At 42.7% G+C, this 12,500-nt stretch overlaps 2 protein-coding genes across 2 annotated transcripts in view; one reads left to right on the top strand and one right to left on the bottom strand.

The window, feature by feature from the left end:
- Positions 1-2,847: 2,847 nt before the first annotated feature.
- LOC310723902 (polyprenol dehydrogenase) lies at positions 2,848-6,650 on the bottom strand. Its single transcript, XM_083537394.1, has 7 exons — positions 6,496-6,650; positions 6,171-6,278; positions 4,758-4,826; positions 3,989-4,090; positions 3,586-3,790; positions 3,283-3,490; positions 2,848-3,191 (listed from the first exon to the last, which is right to left on the bottom strand). The coding sequence occupies exons 1-7, from the start codon at positions 6,593-6,595 to the stop codon at positions 3,000-3,002; spliced, it is 984 nt and encodes a 327-aa protein (XP_083393520.1). The 5' UTR covers positions 6,596-6,650; the 3' UTR covers positions 2,848-2,999.
- Positions 6,651-7,504: 854 nt separating this feature from the next.
- Positions 7,505-12,500, top strand: part of arsh (arylsulfatase H) — an 8,145-nt gene continuing 3,149 nt past the window's right edge. Inside the window, exons 1-7 of the mRNA XM_083537358.1 lie at positions 7,505-7,627; positions 7,722-7,942; positions 8,810-8,937; positions 9,309-9,440; positions 9,521-9,642; positions 11,244-11,366; positions 12,088-12,500. The exon at positions 12,088-12,500 is cut by the window's right edge and continues 11 nt beyond it. Coding sequence (XP_083393484.1) covers positions 8,906-8,937; positions 9,309-9,440; positions 9,521-9,642; positions 11,244-11,366; positions 12,088-12,500 — 822 coding nt within the window. The 5' untranslated portion in view covers positions 7,505-7,627; positions 7,722-7,942; positions 8,810-8,905. The remainder of the gene's footprint in view (positions 7,628-7,721; positions 7,943-8,809; positions 8,938-9,308; positions 9,441-9,520; positions 9,643-11,243; positions 11,367-12,087) is intronic.

Genomic DNA, 12,500 nt, shown 5'->3' on the forward strand with positions numbered 1-12,500 from the left:
AAAAAAAGAAAAACACTTTTCACGTTTTTATTAGTGACCATGTGAGGAAGTGAAGGTCACTGCTGTGCACCTTACAGCACTGGACTTTACTGGACTTCACTCAGCTTTACCATCTGACTTTTGACCACACATCACCCTATTCTATAGGTCAAACCATGCAGTTCCTCAGGGGTTCCACCTGCTGCTTGCTGGACCCTGGTTTGAGGGTTCACCCACCTGCATTCATGCATGTGAGATTTAATATATAAAATTATCACCTAAACACAAAAGCAAACACCACCTAGAAGTTCTTAACTAGTAGCTTTACAGCTAGGACTGCAGAAGGTCAGGATATTGGGGTGCACCACAGTGGGGTCTCACTGGGAAATCAGAAACATCTCAAAAAGCCTGAATCTCACTCTTGGTGTACTGGAGTTCATTAAGACTTGGAAGATGCAGAACTGAAATCTGAAGTCTCTTCAAAAACTGTGTTCTGTAAACCAGGAACTGAACCAAAAGTCAAATGTTTATACAAATAATTCTTTATGATGGAGAACCTTTTCATAAACAAATCTCAGATACTTAGCAGAGTATGCACTGTATGAGAAACATATGGAATTGCATCTCCACAGAAGACCTGAAATCATCACCATTACAATCTACACACAATGTGTTAGGTGTTCGGCCATGATAGACTTCTGGAGAAGGTACGAGCTGCACAGATCATTTCCACCCTTCAAGAGCTTCCTCCATTCCTTCCTAAACCACCAGTTGAGGAGAGAATAGTAGCTTTAAAAGCAAGGACCAGGGCAGAGCAGAGCGCTGAGCACTGACTGGTGTCGGAGGCTGGAAACAATCTTCTAATCACTTTTACACAAACCCCTTAATAATCAGGAACCTTCTCCTCAACAATCATATTCAGCTTGTGGGACAGTAGAAACTCTCAGGGGATGAGGCACTGGATTAAATATCAACTGCTTTTTATTTTTATGGGAAAAACCACAGGAAGTGGTGATGAACTCATATTGCACAAAAGCCTACACAGGAAACAGAGTGAGGGTGGAGATACTGGAGAAACATGGCTGCCTCCATTCCACCAAGATCAATGGAATAATGAAAAAAAGATTTGTTAGACTTCAGAACATATAAAACAACGAGTTCCAAATATGTTTAAATTGATTCCTAACTCCTGAGTTTGGAGGAATCTCAGGGGGTTTGGGGAGAATGTTCATCTACATGGTATAACCTGTCTCCATGACGACAGACCAGCAGTCAATCCAGTGCTTGCAATCTCCGTTCCAGTTTATCCCACAGTTGTTGCACTGGGTTGAGGTCAGGGCTCTGTGCAGGAAAGTCAATGATCACAAATCCAAAATACAGAACATTGTAGTGACATTGTATGTGCAGTACTAACACTAACCACTAGGTGTCAGTAGTGTTCTACTTAACAATAGAGTGTGTAGATAAAGAAGAAGGGACGCTGGTGGATGTTCCTGTTCCGGAAAAATAAAATAACAATAAATTTGTTTTAAAACTGTTTCTTTGTTGCATCAAGAAACATTACATTTATTTAAAGAAAAATAATCAGCTGTTTAATGAACTAAAGGTGTCGACTCTTAATGTTGCGCTTAATGAAATGAACCGACTCACTGGAGGAAAAGGGACATTTTTCAAGAACCTTTTTCTTATTCTCTTACTTTCATTTTATTTTATTTTATTATTATTTTTTTTTATTGTTTTTTAGTTTTTCAGCACAGTGAATTGAACAGACGGGGAACCGCTTTTCCAAAAAAGCGCCAAATACACATTCAGAATAAAAGTCTCCAACTTCCTGCATACAATTTACACAAAAGTCCCATCAAAAATAATAAAAACAAAGAACCAGGAGATCAAAATTATTTATACAGAAATTATTCCAACAACTCAAGTGCTTTTTAAATGTAAACAAAAATCACAGATGATTAAAAATATAAATCTAAATTAAACTGAAGCGACTCGAATCCACCTTCATTCACAAATCCTACAGAACTGAACTTCATCATAAATATCAAATATATAAATTTATTATTATTATATTTTATTATTTTTAATAACTCACCCCAGGGTTCAGAGCAGAGAGAAGCTCAGATCTCACACACACACACACCCCTACTTATTATTATTATTATTATTATTATTATTATTAAAGACTGTAGAGGTTTGATTCTTGTCCACGGAGCGCTTCGTTTTCTTCTTCTCCTTAGTGTAGCTCAGTCCTGGTGCACTTGAAGATCCTCCAGTTCTCCCAAAACACTGTTTCAGAAACTACAGCCAGAGACGTCACCATGTTCCTGGACTCAAAAATGAGGTTGTAGAGGTTAATGTTCTGTCTTTCAGTGTCACAAACATCAAAACATCTAAAAATAAAATATTTGTTGGAGATCTTTAATTTATACTTCTTCCAGAGATCCAAGAGAAGAAAAAAAACAACGAAATAAATTTGGACTTATTCTGTACTAATTTTGTGTTCATCCAATGAAATACTCTGTAGAATGACAAGAATAGTTTTCTATTTTTAAAAGTAAGAATTCTGCCTTTATACACTAAGTGTCTCCTGGGCGATGCCCCTGCAGCTCCTCGTGCTCTACCATGGAGAACGTATAGAGAAACCCCACACTGAGGCTTCGTCTACATGATTTTTGTCTGAAAACGCTGTGGGTACACATTTTCATGTTCAATAGTTTTCCAAAAGTTGCTCATCCACACTGAAACATCTGCAAAAGATCACGTCCTTGTAGAGCGCACGAGCCCCACGTTAGACTCTTCGACTCTCTTTAGACTCTCTTTCCAAAGGAAACCCACATGAACATTATAAATGTTTTAGTTCAATTTCAGTTCACCTTTTACTTTATTATAAATAAACAATACAGTGATTGTGTATATTTTCGCTGGTGGACCACATGGACTCTAAATGAGGGCAGATGTTTCCTGATGCTTCCATTTCTGCATCATCTTTTAAAACAAAGACTTTATTTATTTATTTATTTATTTATGCTAACTGGTAGTCGCAGCATCCTGCAGGTGTTTCTCCACAGTTCATCCTGGAGCTCGGCATCGTAGGAAGCTGGAGACGATTTCACAGGTTTTCCTTCATGAACGTAGCAGCTGCTGACGCCTTCAAAGTCCTGAGATGCAGCTGCGTACAGGACCGTGTCTGCTGCCTGCGCCGGCGTCTGCACACAAACCGAACGTGAACATCTCAGAATCTCAGTATGTATTCGGTAGGATTTGATCACATGACTGACTCAGAGGGTGGTGTCGTACCCTGAACAGCAGCCAGGCCACAGGTTTCTGCACCAGTTTCTCTGGAAAGCTCATGTAGCGGTACAGCTGTGTGTCCACCATGCCCGGGTCCACAGCGTTCACGGTCACGGCGTATCCACCACTCCGGAGCTCCTGATGGAGGCGATAGGTAAAGAGAAGCTGCGCCAGTTTACTCCGAGCGTACGAGGCGTGAGGGCAATAATCCTGCCTTCAGAACATACAGACACAAACATTATTAATAAAACTCACGTTTTTATAGCACTAAGGGTTTGTATGTTTCTTCTGCCTCGCGCGCACACGTACGTCCTGTGGAAGTCCTGCAGGTTTCGGTCAGACACGTAGTGCGCCGAAGAGCAAATGCTGATCACTCTAGAACATTCCTCCGTCCCAGAATGCACCATTAAGTCCAAAAGCAGGCGAGTCAAGAGAAAGTGACTCAGGTAGTTAATGGAGAAGTGAAGCTCTAAACCATCAACTGATTTCTGCTCTGGAACGAGCATGACGCCCCCTGCAGGAGAAACACACTCAGGTGTTAGCAACATTCCCGAGACTCTCTTCACCTGAAGCTCCAGGTTATTATATCATAACACACCTTCTGCACTTCCTGTAATCTGAGATCTCAGTATGAACACCTGAGCTCATCTCACTGCTGCAGATCAAACACAAACTCCACGTGGATTCAGGAGCAGGAGGGAATGGATCTCACCGTTGTTGATGAGGAGGTGTAAGGGAAGTTTTCGTTCCTTAAACCGGCGCACGAAATCTCGCACGGAGCTCTGAGATGCCAGATCCACAAACTCAAAGTCCACTGAACGAATACAAAACACACAAAAGCATAAGAGAAGAAAGGTGAAGATTTAACTCATGAAGAAAGTTACAGACTGAAAGTCTTCACCTGAACTTATATTCATTTACAACAGCATCAAAGTACAAAAACAACACACGAGTTCCTGAGTTTCTATCAAACTTCTGAGGACTTCAAAGCTCCATATCAGAACATTGTGTACTAATGTCTAAACAAGCGTCTGGACCAGCATGTGGAGTCCCATCTAAATTAGCATGTGGACCAGCGTCTGGACTAGCATCTGGACCAGCATGTGGACCAGCGTCTGGACTAGCATCTAGACCAGCATGTGGACCAGCATGTGGACCAGCGTCTGGACCAGCATGTGGACCAGCATGTGGACCAGCGTCTGGACCAGCATGTGGACTCCCATCTAAATTAGCATGTGGACCAGCGTCTGGACCAGCATGTGGACTCCCATCTAAATTAGCATGTGGACCAGCGTCTGGACTTCAGAGATTGAGGAGAAGATGAGTGGGACATGTACGGAGTGAAGTTTATCTCGTTCATAAACCAGAAACAAAACAATTCAGAATAAACCTTCACTAATGTTTTAAATGAAATATTACTTCAAACTAATAAACATATCTGTGTAAATATGATCTAAAACCCTGCAGCTGGAGAAACCCACCGTGAGCTTCAGCACATTCTTTACGAAGTCTTTCCATTACTATGAGGCCTTGATGTTCATCATGAGATGCTGCAGGAAAAACAGAAAGTAAAGAAAATCTGAAACATGATGTAACTCCTGTTTATTTATGCTTTATTGGTGGGTTTAAGAATCTCAGAATCTTGTGTGATCATTTGTGCAGATATCTGAGCACAATCAGAGGAACAGTGTGTAGATGTTTGAGTAGGAGCTTCACTGCTTTGCTCCTGAGGGAATAGACTCTGCCCCTGTCTGTGGGATGGACAATGAGAGAGTAGACTCCGCCCCTGTCTGTGGGATGGACAATGAGGGAATAGACTCCGCCCCTGTCTGTGGGATGGACAATGAGGGAATAGACTCTGCCCCTGTCTGTGGGATGGACAATGAGGGAATAGACTCTGCCCCTGTCTGTGGGATGGACAATGAGGGAATAGACTCCGCCCCTGTCTGTGGGATGGACAATGAGGGAATAGACTCCGCCCCTGTCTGTGGGATGGACAATGAGGGAATAGACTCCGCCCCTGTCTGTGGGATGGACAATTAGGGAATAGACTCCGCCTCTGTCTGTGGGATGGACAATGAGGGAGTAGACTCCGCCCCTGTCTGTGGGATGGACAATGAGGGATTAGACTCCGCCTCTGTCTGTGGGATGGACAATGAGGGAATAGACTCCGCCCCTGTCTGTGGGATGGACAATGAGGGAATAGACTCCGCCCCTGTCTGTGGGATGGACAATGAGGGAATAGACTCTGCCCCTGTCTGTGGGATGGACAATGAGGGAATAGACTCCGCCCCTGTCTGTGGGATGGACAATGAGGGAATAGACTCCGCCTCTGTCTGTGGGATGGACAATGAGGGAGTAGACTCCGCCCCTGTCTGTGGGATGGACAATGAGGGATTAGACTCCGCCTCTGTCTGTGGGATGGACAATGAGGGAATAGACTCCGCCCCTGTCTGTGGGATGGACAATGAGGGAATAGACTCTGCCCCTGTCTGTGGGATGGACAATGAGGGAATAGACTCCGCCCCTGTCTGTGGGATGGACAATGAGGGAATAGACTCCGCCCCTGTCTGTGGGATAAACAATTAGGGAATAGACTCCGCCTCTGTCTGTGGGATGGACAATGAGGGAATAGACTCCGCCTCTGTCTGTGGGATGGACAATTAGGGAATAGACTCCGCCTCTGTCTGTACAGGTTGTGCTCACGGGTCAGTCTGCAGGACAGATTCTATTCTACTGGACGTGTTGTACAGGACAGATTCAGTAAACGTGGATTTGGACACTGGAAGGACACAGAGGAAACCTGATAGGTTGTAATTACAGTACAACAGCAGCCGAATCAGGTGACACCTCATCACCAAAAGTATATGGACGCCTGTGCAGGTGTGTGTTACCTATAATCACGTGCATTCCCAGATTTATGAGTCGCTTCACTATCTCGTATCCGATGCCACGTGATCCTCCTGTAACTATGGCAACCTTTCCATGCTGATCGGGCAAAACTGTAATAAATAATAATAAGAACAGGTATGATCAGTATGGAGGTATTTCCTCCTAAATCCCATTTAAAGTGCACTACATGTTTATTCTGAAATGTTATGAGATGTTTAGTTAGATGCAGTTTGGGATGAAGTCTGGTGTCCCTGCACGTGAAAGTAATCAGTGTAATTCTGCTGTAAGATTATTGTATTTTTTATATGAACGAGTTTAAACTCTAACCTGGAGAAATAAAAGGTCTGTGAATGAGCTGATAAAGTAGAAGCTTCATGCCGACCGCGTAAACTCTCAAAACAGACATGATGTAGGAGAAAACCGCCATGACTGCTACAGCCACCCCCCAGGACAACACTGACCAATCAGAGCGCGCTGTGAGCCACGTGACACACATTTACCGCTGACTAATCAGAAACGGAGCGCTGTGTGCCACGTGACACACAGATACCGCTGACCAATCAGATTCGGATCGCGTTGTGTGCCACGTGACACACAGATACCGCTGACCAATCAGATTCGGATCGCGTTGTGTGCCACGTGACACACAGATAATGCTGATTAAAAAAAAAAAAACGATTAATGTATTAATTTTATTAATTAAACGTATTAATTTACATTTAAAACAGATAAAATGTGATTAATTGTGAGTTAACTCCTGACAATCATGTGATAAATCGCGATGATTCAATATTTTAATCAGTTGACAGCCCTAATATATTTATTTATTTATTTATTTATTGTTTATTTATACATTTTGTTTATTTGGAATTTGATTGTACATGACTTCCATCCTGGGCAGTATTGTGTGTGTGTGTGTGTGTGTGTGTGTGTGTGTGTGTGATCCTTCCTCCTTCCGGGTTCTACAAGACTTTCATTAATAAATATGACATGTGACACCTTTTTATGTTAAACACCAAAGAACAGCCTGATAATGTGTAGATCCCCTTATTATACAAAACATCTCCAGTGAGGACTCTGACAAGACCTCTGAAAGTGTGCTGATGGACCTGGTACCAACATCAGCCAGGTCCAGCAGAATGACCTTGAAACCAGAGCCTTCCATCTGATCAGATTGGTGTTCAGAGATACTGCACTCATACTGTCATAGTGTTTGGTAATCCAGGTGTCACCTCTTAACCTCATCAAAACATCATTCTCTCAGACACATCACATGTTTTTATGCTTTATGTGTGTCTTCACTTCTGTGTCCCAACATGGCACCAATCACAAATCACATATAATACATTTACAGATCCTTTATATGGGATGTTTTTACTGTAATTACACGTTTTTACACACACACAGAAATAAATCATAGAACCGTGAATCACATACTGCAGAGAAATCACACTCAGATGTAAGGATGTGAAAAGAAAAGAATCTGAAACGGACTTTAATTCTCATAAATCTGATTATTAATATTCCTGCTTTTCCTGTGATTTGTGTTACAGATACGCGACTTGTTTATGTCCTAAATACCACTCGTGCTCTAGCTTCGTGCACTCCCTAGGGGGCGCCATCACTGAGATCTGTGTTGTATGTAGTGCACTCGCTGGAGAAACAGAAGCGGTTTGGGATTCGGCCCGAGAGAGTAAACACAGAGAGGTGTTTCTTCTTCTGATCCTGAACTGTGTGTGAAGTTCCTGTTTCAGACCCAGATCCAGCAGAGAGGGTGAGGAACTGCTTTTTATTCTCTCTAACACTTCATTACTGTAGGAATTGTGTTGATATTGTTATCTGTTGTATAATAGTTACATTAGTGTTATAGAATTGTGCATTCTGGTGAAAGTGAATGAATGCACAGTTTATAAAAGCAGGAAAACAGAAGATATTTGTAAATTAAAGTGTAATGTTGACTGTTTAAATGCTGGTGTATTTACTGCATTGAGAAATATTACACATTCATTCATTTAAGATTATTTATCACAAATATGCAGAATAAAACATGCAGTGAAACGTGAACCTGAAACGTGTGCATTAGAGAAAATCGACTATTAAAATAAAATAAAAGAAAATGAATAAAGTTGCATTGCACTAAAAAGAGTGCGATAATTTATTCATTCATTCATTCATTCATTCATTCATTCATTCATTCATTCATTCATTTATCTTCAGTGTTTTCTCCTGGTCCAGGGTCAGTATAGATCTGGAACACTGGCAGGAATTCCTCTTGAGAAACAACACACACACACACACACACACAGACACACACACACACACACACACACACACACACACACACACACACACACACACACACACAGGGGCAATTCTGAGGTCAAGGTCCGATCCCATGTTGTTGTTCATTCCAGATGTAACCTGTGATAATAGGCTCCACTCTTCTAAGAAGGCTTTCCACTAGAATTCAAGGGTGCACATACTTTTAAGCATGTACTTTATACCTGCTTTGTTTCTGTGATATATATAAGTGCTCTTTGATCCCACTCACGTTCACCGGACTTTAGTGTTGGAGCATGCTGGGTAATATATTATTGCAGTGTTGTTAGAGGAACCGTCTCAGGAACTTGATCTTTTTCAGACTGATCGATCACTCCATCCTGCTGTGATGTTCAGGACCACACCGTGTTCTTCAGTACTGTAGAAGAACCAGGCTCCTCCTCCTACTTCTCCTCTGATGATGATGATGCTGACTCTCAAAACCCTGAGGTAGGACCTGAGTGTGTGTGTGTGTGTGTGTGTGTGTGTGTGTGTGTGTGTGTGTGTGTGTGTTATTGTAGTATTTGTATGGTATTTCTGTGATTTTGATCTCATTCAGAGACGACTAGTTACAGGAAGTGGTATGTCAGTGGTTATAACTGTGGGTTACTGGTCAGAAGGTTGTGGGTTTAAGTCCCAGTAGCACCAAGCTGCCACCATTAGGGCCCTTGAGCACGGCCCTTAACTCTCTGTTTTCCCAGGATCATTCTTTAAATAGTTAGTGAGTTAAATATATTTATATTGATTTATTGATTGGTTTATTTCTCCTGGTTAATAGTAAACACGTTATTGTTCATTTGATGTTTGTTGATGTGTTGCAGGTTTTTGCTCGTATTGTTGGTCCTGAGTGTTTCAAACGCCAGAGACGCCACTTCCAAACCCAACTTCATACTCATGATGGTTGACGACCTGGGGATCGGGGACGTCGGTTGCTATGGGAACAATACGATCAGGTGACCAGACGTTTTCTGCAGTTAATTTTCGGATTGAATGAAGGACTCGTTCAGATGTTTGACGCCGTGTTTGTGGTCAGAACCCCGAACGTGGACAGGTTGGCGAGGGAGGGCGTGATGCTGACTCAGCACGTCTCCGCCGCTCCTCTGTGTACCCCGAGCCGAGCGGCCTTCATGACCGGACGCTACCCTCTGCGGTCAGGTGTGTACTGGACCTGCATAGAGTTCACTCTTCACGTGTGTGCAATACGTGGGGTTTCAGTTTGTCTGAAGTCGAGTGCAGAAGTTTTGGCGCCTTACAGCACAAATTAGTGAGCAGTGAGTGATGTTTGGAAATGAAATCTATAGGAATGCTGTAGAATGTTTAACCGTGGAGCTTCTCACCCTTCCTTACGTCGTTTTAGATCATAAATATAATGCAGTACATCTGTATTCCCTTCAATACCACCAGGAAACAGTGACTTTTATTAGTGAGCCTCTGGTGAGAGACTTCAGCGATGTGGTAGAGCAGGAACAGCAGGTGTCACCTCATAACTGTGATGCTCACGTGTCACTCCTGGTGCCAGATCTCCTCAACGGTGTTAAAAGCTGGATCATCATCTTCAGGAAGAGGGTGAAGTCTGCATATCTGGCGAGTAGGGTGAGATTCCAGCAAGAAACATCATAGCACCAGCTGCACTGCTCCTGATCTACACGACGTCTTTTGGCACACAGTCTTATGAAGGTCAGTGCTCCCTGTGACTGTGCGTGCAGTCTTGCTGCCATCTGTTGGCATATTGCAAAACTAGTTTCCAAACCTTTTGAACTATGACCTCGTGCATCTTCTTTCAACAACAAGAATGTGAATTTCTCCAGTCACCTCCTACATCTTCCTCCCTGCTCAGTGTCCTCTTCCTTCTAAAGCTGGGAATTCGCCAGGCACCTCTCTTCGCAGATGTTTCTGTTGGATGCTGAAACTATTTGTGAGATCTGTGAGGAGGAGAAACCGTGTATAAACTTTCGATCTCATCCCACCATCTCTAGAACCTTCCCAGCATTCCAGCGCAGGTTTTTTAAACCTTCTTGTTGTCTTGATGTTTTTTTCTCGTCTTGATTGTTCCAAGATTCCTTGGAGATCACCACATTTCATAACTGCACCAAAATCTTCTTTCTGAACAGGAGCCTATTCAAGAGCCTTTTCAAGTGTCTGCTGATGGTCTTCACAAACCAAAAGGCATCACCACACACTCCAAGAGCTTATCAGCCTTGAGATAAAAAGCCAGTGAGAAAGTTAGAAATATGACACAACCTCATAAATATGTCCATCACAGGAACAGCAGGTGCCCAGGAGGTGCCACCACTTTCAGATGATGTTCTTTCAGCTTTTAAGCAGTTAACAGATAAAGTTTTTTGTTTTCTGAAAACAAGTGAAATATACAGATGTTTTTTAGGTTGCTTACTGCTCTGGAGAAGAGAATTCACCATCTCCACATCTCCCTCTCATTCTCCAGTAATCTTCAGTTAGCAGTTATGTGAATTATTTAAGGAGTGAGAATCTCTGAGCTTCAGGAAGTGTTTTTTTAAAGGATGATTTTTTCAGCCTCAGCCTCATGAACATCTGGTTCTCCTTATCGAGGTATTAGAACTTGAGCACAGTTTGTTCTTCAGCACAACGAACAATAAATAACAATAAAACGTTCTTTACTTCTGCATTACCTTCATCCAGATAAACTTCGTGATCTGAAGTGTGTATGAAACAATCAGGATGGTTCTTATGAATGTAAATGTATTGATGAAGGTGGTGTGAACTTTCTCCATAATTAGGTTTTGGAAGTACTGGAAGAGTGCAGGTGATCCTGTTCCTCGGCGCTTCAGGAGGACTTCCTCCAAACGAAACCACGTTTGCCAAAGTCCTACAAAAGCAGGGCTACACTACAGGGATTGTGGGTAAGAGATGCTTCTGAATAATCTGCTGGTTCTTCTGTGTGTTTGGTGTGTAAAAGTTCTTGTATCCACTGGAAGTAGAACCTCACCTGCTAGCCCAGTAGAAACTGCTAAACCTGCTAAGTTTTACAAATACTGAGGATTTTTTAAATAAACCTCATGCAGAGCTTCAGAAGGTTCCGTGGTACCAGAAAACGCTGAAAGAACTCCAGCAGTTCGATTATACTAGTAACGAAGCCTGTTAAATGAATTCTATGCTAGCTATGCTAAATGCTTAGCTAAAGAATGTTAGCCAGGAAGTAGCTCGCAAATGTAGAAGAAAATCAACAGATGAAAAATGTGAGACCTGCTGAAATCACCCACACCTATAGCGAGATCCTACAGCCTTGGTGGTGGATTACTTCATCTTCCAGACCAAATGTTTTTCACTTCCAGCACTTTATCCTGGTGTAAAGCTGAAGGCACCATGGAATAATCTTGTCTCAATCTCACGCTAGACTGTAGAGCTGATACAGAATCGTACACAAAACTAAAAACATTCAGCAAGGGTGAATCCTGAGAGTGGAAACCCCTTGATCATGAGAAAGATCAGACTGGTTCCTCCAGGCTGTAGGTCTATAGATGTTCCTGTAACCTGCAGCTGGTCAGCACTTTCACATGGTCTTGGGTTCTTGGTTGTTATCGAGGGGTTTAGCAGTTAATCACATCTCCTTCACTCTCCCAGGAAAGTGGCACTTGGGTGTGAGCTGTAAGATCAGGAATGATCACTGCCATCATCCCAACAGCCACGGGTTCGACTACTTCTACGGTCTTCCCTTCACACTGTTCGAAGACTGCAAACCTGGAAACGGCTCCTTCGTGCTAAACGACCTTCAGGAGCTGCTGTGGAACATTTCTATGCTAATAGCACTGGCGCTGCTGACGCTAATCACGGCTAAAATCACAGAACTTCTGGAATTCAGCTCCAAGACGCTCGTCTTCTTAGTCGTTGTTTACGCTCTTGGTTTTTTGACTTGGTACATTCCGTTCGCGTTTCTACGAACCTGGAATTGCATCATCATGAGGAACCAGGATGTAGTGGAACAACCGGTGAACCTGGACACGCTGAGCGAGAAGATGATGACAGAGGCGGAGCAG

Source organism: Silurus aristotelis (assembly GCF_946808225.1).
Source record: "Silurus aristotelis genome assembly, chromosome: 3".
NCBI classification, from domain to species: domain Eukaryota; kingdom Metazoa; phylum Chordata; class Actinopteri; order Siluriformes; family Siluridae; genus Silurus; species Silurus aristotelis.

Bases quoted from the DNA above. Each gene is read 5' to 3' on its own strand.
- LOC310723902 (XM_083537394.1), bottom strand. From the start codon at position 6,595: ATGGCGGTTTTCTCCTACATCATGTCTGTTTTGAGAGTTTACGCGGTC. The intron at 4,091-4,757 runs GTGGGTTTCTCC...GTATTCGTTCAG, and splicing joins AGAATGTGCTGAAGCTCACG to TGGACTTTGAGTTTGTGGAT. The intron at 3,791-3,988 runs GTGAGATCCATT...TTTCTCCTGCAG, and splicing joins ACACCTCCTCATCAACAACG to GGGGCGTCATGCTCGTTCCA.